General features: G+C 55.4%; 1 protein-coding gene across 1 annotated transcript; it reads left to right on the forward strand.

Moving 5' to 3' along the window:
• XKR5 (XK related 5) lies at positions 1-6,510 on the forward strand. The gene is given in 8 exon segments (XM_074921484.1): positions 1-58; positions 540-723; positions 821-1,002; positions 2,999-3,219; positions 3,222-3,255; positions 3,258-3,505; positions 3,928-4,039; positions 5,432-6,510. Coding segments are annotated over 8 exon segments (2,118 nt in total).
• The last annotated feature ends 2,283 nt before the right edge of the window (positions 6,511-8,793 follow it).

Consider the following 8,793-nt stretch of genomic DNA (forward strand, 5'->3'; position numbering starts at 1 on the left):
ATGCGCGGGGCCTTCCCGGGGCTCTGCTTGGCGCTGCTGGCGGCGGAGCGCGGAGCGCGTGAGTGAGCGCGCAGGATGCGCGGGGGGGGGGGGGGGGGGGGGGGGAGGGGAGTGGGGCTGCGCACACGCGGAGGGGTGTGTGCGCGGTTCTGCCCCGCGGGGCTGACGGACGGCAGCACCCACGGCGCGGGATTTCTTCATCCGCGCAGAGCCCACATGTTTTCTTTCCTTTTTTTTTTTTTTAATATGAATAATTGATATATTTTTGTTATTTTATATTTATTATTTACTTGGAACATGAGCCCAAGTCCGAGCGGTTTTTATCAGAGCCCTTCCTTGGGCCGGGCCCCTCGGTGGCGATGGCTGTGCCACCGCTGACAAGCCACCGGGAGCCGGCAGCTGGAGATAAGACCGGGACAAGGGCTGCAAACCCCCTCGGCGACCAGGAGATGAATTTGGGGCGCGTTGGGTAGCACCTTTCAGCTGTGGGGTGTGCGTGGCTGCGGCATCCCTCAGCGGTGCCTCTTTCCATTCTCCAGGGCTCTGCGCCATCGTCCACTACCTTGTCCGCGGGCAGCTGGGCTGGTTGGGGCTGACCATCGCCTGCACGGTGCCCGGCTACGGGGCTCAGCTCCTCAGCATCCTCTGGTTCAGGGCAGATGGTCGCCCGCCTGGCTGCTGGCTCCTGAGCCTCCACCTCCTGCAGTTGGGCCTCTGGAAGCGGTGAGAGATGCTCCCCACGGTCCATCCAGCCCCCCCTCCCAACCTGGGTTCAGTCCCAAAACCAGGGTGGACTTCGCCGTCATGGTGGTTCTTGCAGGTACTGGGATGTCTTGCGGATGGTGGCAAAGACGGGCGGCAGTGCCTGTGCCGGCGAGGTGCTGACACAGCACGGGGACGTGTGTGTGCTGGGGCTCCTGGAAGCCCTGCTGCAGACCCTGCCTCACCTCCTGCTGCAGGCCTATGTCGTCGTGGCAGTCGAGCCAGCCGGTTTCGTCCCAGGTGAGCGGGGAGTTGCCAGGAGGATGCTGCCAGTTGCAGAGGGCTGAGCCCAACTGGAGGAGTTTCACTAAGGGCAAATGCTGGGATCTGCCCTTCGGCCACAACAACCCCCAGCAGCGCTACAGGCTGGAGAGCTGCCAGTCAGAGAGGGACCTGGGGGGGTTGATTGACAGCCGGCTGGACAGGAGCCAGCAGTGTGCCCAGGGGGCCAAGGAGGGCAATGGCATCCTGGCTTGTGTCAGCACTGGCGTGGCCAGCAGGGACAGGGAAGGGATCTGAGCCCTGGGCTCGGCACTGGTGAGGCCGCCCCTCGATTCCTGTGTTCAGTTTTGGGCCCCTCACCCCAAAAGGCCATTGAATGACTCGAGCGTGGCCAGAGAAGGGCAACGGAGCTGGGGCAGGGTCTGGAGCACAGGTCTGCTGGGGAGCAGCTGGGGGAACTGGGGGGGTTCAGTCTGGAGAAGAGGAGGCTGAGGGGAGACCTCCTGGCCCTCTGCAACTCCCTGCCAGGAGGGGGCAGAGAGGGGGGATGAATCTCTTGAACAAAGTAACAAGCGATAGGACAAGAGGGAATGGCCTCAAGTTATGCCAGGGAAGGTTTAGACAGGCTATTAGGCAGCATTTCTTTCCAGAAGGGGCTGTTGGGCGTTGGAATGGGCTGCCCAGGGCAGGGGGGGAGTCCCCATCCCTCGAGGGGTTGAAGAGTAGAGTCAGCATAGTGCTGAGGGATCTGGTGTAGTTGGGAACTGTCAGTGTGAGGTTAATGGTTGGACTGGATGATCTTCAAGGTCTTTTTCAACCTAGACGATTCTGTGATGACGTGTTGGGTGGGGGACACGTGTGCCCACCTGGCAGGGAGCAGCAGGGTAGGCTCTGGATGGAGGAGCATGCTGCAAAGGGGCTAGAAAGCCCCAGTGCAAAACAGCAGGGACAAATGTGGCTTAAAGATTTGCTGTGGCTGAACCCAGAAGAGTCTCTGAGCTAAACCATGGCCACTCCTGGCTGGTACAGTCAGTCCCCACCATGGGGACCTCCATGGCAAGACAGTGCCTTGGCTGGGTTTGAACCCAACACACGTTCCTATTGATGTTCCAGCCCTAATCACAGGCAATGCGGAGCATTTAGAGTTTGGGGAATGCTTTGTAGAAAAGGTGGACTGTTGAGTGTGCAAAGGAAGAAGCTGGGGTGTGGAGTCACGGCGTGCACAAGGTCAGACTCCAGTCGGTGCCAGTCTCTGGCCCGATCACAATGACCAGAGATGGACCTGCCCTGTTCCGGAAAAGCTCTGCCAGTGGCAGAGAGCAGTCAGAGGGTTTAAGCAAGGGGGTGCTGAGCATGCAAAGGAGACCAGATTCAGCAGGAGTTGGTTGAAATACTCCAGTTGGCAGGGCAGCACGGTGTCTGGCTTGTATCGGGGTGCTGTGCTCCTTAGCACTGAGATATGGTCACAGAATCCCAGAACCATTCAGGCTGGAAAAGCCCCTCGGGATCATCGAGTCCAACCCTCAGCCCGACTCTACAAAGTTCTCCCCTACCCCACATCCCCCCACAGCTCATCCCAACGGCCCTGAAACCCCCCCAGGGATGGGGACTCCCCCCTCCCTGGGCAGCCTGTTCCACTCTCGGACCACTCTTGCTGGGAAACATTTTCTCCTCCTGCCCAGCCTGAGCCTCCCCTGTGGCAGTTTCCAGCCGTTCCCTCTTGTCCTGTCCCTGATCCCCTGGGAGCAGAGCCCAGCCCCAGCCTCTCTGCAATGTCCTGTCAGGAGCTGCAGAATGGGATGAGGGCTCCCCTCAGCCTCCTCCTCCTCACACTCAACACTCCCAGCTCCTGCCCTGGCTCCTCACAGGATTGATTCTCCAGCCCTTCCCCAGCCTCGTTGCCCTCCTCTGCCCTCGCTCCAGCCCCTCCAGATCTCTCTGGGATTGAGGTGATACTGAGGTCCTCTCAACACAGGCGTCCTTCAGGCACCCGACTATCCCTGTCCCTGTGCAGGTGTCAGTGCGGGGCTGTCCCTGCTCTCCCTCGCCTGGGCTTTGGTCTCCTACAGCCGCTTCGCCTGCCAGCTGAAGCCCGGACGCCTCTGCCTGCCGGCCACGGCCATCCTCTGCCTGCTGCTCTGGAGGACAGGGATGCTGGGGACCAGGGTCCTGGCCCTGGTGCTCTTCGCCAGGCTGTATTCCTTCTGGGTTTTTGCTGTGGCAGGTAAGACCTGTGAGATCCTCTCCCCCGTGACCCATTCTGCTGTCAGCCCAGAGATGCTCCTGGTTCTGGAGCGCTGTGCAGCCTCCCCCCGGCACAGCTTTGCCCTTTTGGTCCCTTCCCCTTGCAGGTGCCCACTGGCTGCTCATGTCCTTCTGGCTGGTGGCCCAGCAGACCGACATTGTGGCCCAGCCCTGTCGCTGGAGGCTGTTTAATTGCCTGGTGGGAGCTGTGTACATCTTCTGCTACGTTAACGTCCGGCCCGGTCCCTCCAGGCACAGAGTGGCCGTGTTTTATGCAGTAAGTACCCAGGGTGTTCGATATTCCACATGGATGCAGCTGTTGGGGAAAAGCAATAGCTTCAGACTCTCCTTTCTCATCTCTCACATCACCACTTGATAAAAATCCAGCATTCCCCATGTCCTGACAAAGCCACGTGGTCACCAAGGTGGATGCACCTTCTACGCTGGCTTTGTGTTCTTAGCAGCCGCCATACAACGGCTGAGCAACAGCAGCTGTGCTGCTCTGCCAGTTATTTTTCATGATAAAAAAAGGTCGAGACCTTGCAGAAAGTTCAGTTCAGCAACGTTTATGTTTTAAGTGGTAAGTTAGGTGCAAAATACATCAGCAGAATCTAGGAACTGGGTGTTTTCTGTCATCAGAAGCACGTCTAAAGCTATCAGAAGGGTAAAAGGGACAACTCTCTTCTCTCTGTTCTGCAGATAATGCTGATGGAAAACACCCTCCTGCTGCTGCTGGCCACCCGGTTCCTGCAGGCAGAGCTGAGGAGCAGCCTGTGCGTGACCGGGGCCGTCATGTCAGGGTCTGTAATAGGTAAGACCTGCTGGTTTTTCAAGCCCAGATTGCCTGTTTTGAGAGTAAATGAGCATCATCAGTTATTTTAGTTGCATTAGGCTGTTTGCTTTATTTCTTCCAGCTTAAGCATCTGAATGTATTTAATACTATGTAAATCCACCCCGAGTTTCATTTCTTCATCATTTCTTAAAAGCCTTTCCTTGAAAGAGGGAAGTTTGCAGAAATGACCGAGATGTCACCAAATGGCTCAGGTACCTCTGCCAAATAGAGTATATACAATTTTGAAGCACATGTATGTTTTCTGTGATCTTGGAGCATTTAATTCAGTCACAGAATCACAGAATGGTTTGGTTTGGAAGAGATCTCAAAGGTCATCCAGTTCCAACCCCCCTGCCATGGGCAGGGCCACCTTCCACCAGCCCAGGTTGCCCAAAGCCCTGTCCAACCTGGCCTTGAACCCTTCCAGGGAGGGGGCAGCCACAGCTTCTCTGGGCAGCCTGTGCCAGGGCCTCACCCCCCTCACAGGGAACAATTTCTTCCTTAGATCTCATCTAAATCTGCCCTCTTTCAGTTTAAGGCCATTACCCTTTGTCCTGTCATTACATGCCCTTGTAAAAAGTCCCTCTCTGGCTTTCTGTAGGCCCCCTTTAAGTACTGGAAGGCTGTCATGAGGTCCAGAGCCTTCTCTTCACCAGGCTGAACAATCCCAAACCAGGGCAAATTCCCTACAGCTTTAATGCACAACTCAGTTGAAGAAGGGGAGAGGTTGTACGATGCATGCAAACAACCCATCAGCACCTTTATTTGCAAAACTGGCGCTGAGCAAGGACGGGAGTTGCTGTTTGCTGGGTGAGGTCCCTGCCGGGGTGATGTTTTCCCAGAGCTGTGCACCTATCAGTCTGCAAATCAATCCAGATTAAATTCAGTCTTGAGAGTGTGCTCAGCATTCCCTTTCCCGAAAGCTGCTAGAGTAGGATTCTTGCATCCCTAAAAATGCTTGAAAGATGTGCTGCTCGGACACCTGATGCCCAGCAGCACCTCTGCAAAGGGCCTGTTGATCCAGAGGTGGCAGTGAGGTCTGGTCTCTCCTCCACACCTCACCAAAAGGACAAGAGGGAATGGCTTCAAATTGTGCCAGGGAAGGTTTAGCCTGGCTATTAGGAAGCATTTCTTTCCAGAAGGGGCTGTTGGGCGTTGGAATGGGCTGCCCAGGGAGGTGGTGGAGTCCCCATCCCTGGAGGGGTTGAAGAGTTGGGTTGACTTTGTGCTGAGGGATCTGGTGTAGTTGGGAGCTGTCAGGTCAGTGGTTGGACTAGATGATCTTTAAGTTATTTTCCAACCTAGATGATTCTGTGCTTCTGTGAAATCCTGCTGGGAATTGTCCTTTGACACCTTTCTGCTTTTTTTCAGGTGCCGCAGCTCTGGTGGTTTATTACAGCCTGCTCCATCCCAAGTCCACAGAGATCTGGCAGGGCTTTCTGGAGACAACCTGCAGTGCTGCAGCTGCTGATGATGACGAGTTTGCTGGAGATGGCTCCCAAGCAGGGCAGAGTTTGGGAATTTCAGGAGATGGAGAGTCCTTGGCAGGCAAAGGGACCGTGGTAGATCCTAAGAATGGGAATGGCTCATCGCTCCTACAATTCAGAGGGTGTTTGGAGGACAGCTGGACAAACCATCACCACTGGCTGCTGGTAAAGCTGGCCTTGAAGACAGGAGATATGTCCACAATCAACGCAGCTTTTGGAGATGGTGGTGTGGGAGAGGTTTACCCTGGAGGGTGGATGATGGGGAAACCCCCCAGCGTTGAGCCTGGGGCAAACCTTTTCATCCCCACAAGGGAAATCTGTCCTCGGGGTGTTGAATCTGGTCTGACTGATGAGAAATTGCAGGCGGTGGGGAACAGAGGAGGCAGCAAACCCAGCACCAGCGCTGCGAGAAAGGAACGGGAGGATGGAGCAGGGCAGGAGTCTGTTTTTCACCCAGCTGTATCCTTTCTCAGCAGCTTCTCCCCAGATCCCGCTGAGGGCTCATCTCTGTATTTCACTGCAAGCGCAGGAGGCATTGCCTCTCCCGGCCCGGGGACAGCCCCAGCAATGTGCATGGCCTCGGTGCAAAGGGAGAGCAAAGCCCAGCCTCCTCCAGGCAGCCTGGGAGGAGGAGGAGGGGATTTATCCCTAGAGATGGTGCGCATCAGCCCAATCCTGGGCGCTTGTGCCCACAAGCATCAGCGGAGCAGCTCTTCCCTCAGCAGCACAGAGGGCTGTGGGGTGTTGGGTGCCTCCAAAGAGGACTCGGAGCCTGGAGGGCTGGAGGGTGCCCTCGTGGGGTGGCATCACCTTCGGGACACCCACTCTTATGGCACACAAGGGGCTGTTGTGAGGAGCAAGCTGAGGCCACCGTGCTTCACCTCCACCCCCAAGGCTGACGCTGAATGCCCCCAGCGAGGACTGGGGCATCCCGGAGAGGGGACAGACCTGTTAGTGGAGTGACCCTGAAATCGCTGCACTGTCACTTCGGGTCAGCATTGGGGTGACTGCCTCGTCACGAGGGCACAGCAGGAGGTGGTGGAATGTTAATGCTGGCCATGAAGACCATCCCCAAGGTGCGCCTGCCACCAGAAAGATGTGCTCCTCCATCACTAGGACAACACCCTCCCTCCCAGCGCATCTTCTAGTTGCAGCTTTGGAGAGCTTCAAAGGTCTTAAAAAGCCTTAAGTCCAGGTTTAGGTATTTATTAACCTTATTTATGTAACAGTTCTGCTAGGCAGCTGGAGCGTGCTGCCTTTGATATATTTGTGACGATGTATTCAAGTGTGTCCTTTAACAAGTGCCTGTACGAGCTGCTGGTCTGTCCCAGCACAGAGATCTGGCTGCAAAGCAGGAGTCTTCCCAGGATAAACAAGTGCCTAAACCAGAATAGTAATGATTTTTACTCTCAGATGCTCTTCCTTCTGGGCAGAATAAGCCCTAAAGTAAGGCTCAAGAGTGCTTGATTTATTTTTCCCCCACCAGGTTCATCTTCAGAACTTTACCAGCTCCATTTGCTGGGGCCACATAGGATCGCAGATCCTCTTCATACTGCAGTCCTCAACCTCGGGACTCTGAACTGTAGACACAAGCCATGTCCTGCTTTCTTGCCCACCGCCTCGCTTCCTCAAGTGGCCTTTTCCACCCAGCCTCTTCCTTCACAGAATCACAGAATCATCTCGGTTGGAAAAGACCTTGAAGATCATCTAGTCCAACCATTGACCTCACACTGACTGTTCCCAACTCCATCACATCCCTAAGCGCTTGTCCCCTTCCATCCAGCTGCAGATAATCCAGATCTGACTGGATGCTCCCTCCTAAATTTAGCTTCAAGCTAAATCTCAAACTAAATCTGCATACTCCTGCCACCATGAAGTCCTCGTTGCAGGCAGGGTTATTGGTATCAGGAACTAAAAGGCTTAATACTGTGGTCTCAGAAATAGCTCATGCTTTCAGCCAGGGTGTCTGGACACGGGTTTGTGCCCAGGACACGGCTTGGCGTGTTGGTTGAGGTCTGCTCAGCTGCGTTCACCAGTGAGCTCGTGGGTGCCGGCTGGTGCACATCTGGCCTCCATCTCCAGCTGTTGTCCTGCGGGCGTTGCCATGGGGCAGGAAAGGCAGCAGGAAGGACAGGCATGCGATGAATTATTTAAAAAAAGCTTCCATGTAGCATTGAGTGCTCAGGATTGACCCAGCCAGATGATTCTTCAAGCTGATGTGGGCAGTGAAAACCCAGTTGGTGCCCGTTTCGGAGTGAAGCCACTTTCTGACGTGGTGAAAGCTCCGTGTCTCCATCCAGAGCCGGCACCACCGTGCTGCAGCTCTGCTCTGCAGGGAGGAAGAAGTTTCAGCAGCTTTTGCAGAATCCTCCCCGCTACGTGCATCACGCAAAAGGCAGCAGAGCTGCCGTGGCGTTAGGGAAATTGTTACCTGGTTTGTTTTTTCTACCTTTGATAATATATAAGGATGCTTTAAAAAAACAACCCGGCCTTTGCTTTGTCTGTGTCTCGTGTTGGGGGCACACACAAGCGTGGAGAGGTCCCCTCTCGGACCTTGCTGCAGGGGATGTTGGACCTTGAGCTCTTGCTGCTTTTCAAGCAAACCGCTGTGCAGCTTCCTGGCTGGATGTGACCTCGCCTCCTCCCCTCTCCTTTGCAACTCTGTTTTCCTGTTTTCTTAGATTTTTCTACCCATTCCGGTTCTACCCGCCTCCAATCAGGTTGGTTGTTTAACTGAGCAGGGTTTTTCCCTTTCTGCAGCTGGAGGGTGTACAAAGATAGGACACAGATACGAATAGGCACAGTACTCCACGCCTCCTCCTTTCTCTTCCCCACGCTTTCTCCTGCAGCCCCAGGATGAGCTGCCTGTTGGGATTTTGAAGAAGGATCTGCACCCAGCATCTTTCTAGCTGGGGCTGTCTCAGTCTGTGGGACCTGGGCGCATCGATGTGGCATGCAGATAGCAGTGGGTGGGGTGAGTTTAGCTGCTGTGGGCAAGTAACAGCTCAAGAGAAGCAGAGACGGCAAGCCAGACTCATTTGGGATGGGGATGCAGCCCTTTAGTGGCCAGATTTCTGTGCCAGGCAGCGGGTACTGGGAGGAAGGAGTGGTTACGTCTTTCCTGTCCCATCTCCTCTTGCCAGGGTGGGAACCCAAGTTCACTGGGGGGTGGCTGGTGGCAGCTGCCCCTGTCCCCCACCCCCTGACCCAGAGCAGGGTGAGTGATGCTGAACCAGGCAGTGGTGC

Source organism: Athene noctua, chromosome 1, assembly GCF_965140245.1.
Source record: "Athene noctua chromosome 1, bAthNoc1.hap1.1, whole genome shotgun sequence".
Taxonomy (NCBI): Eukaryota; Metazoa; Chordata; class Aves; order Strigiformes; family Strigidae; genus Athene; species Athene noctua.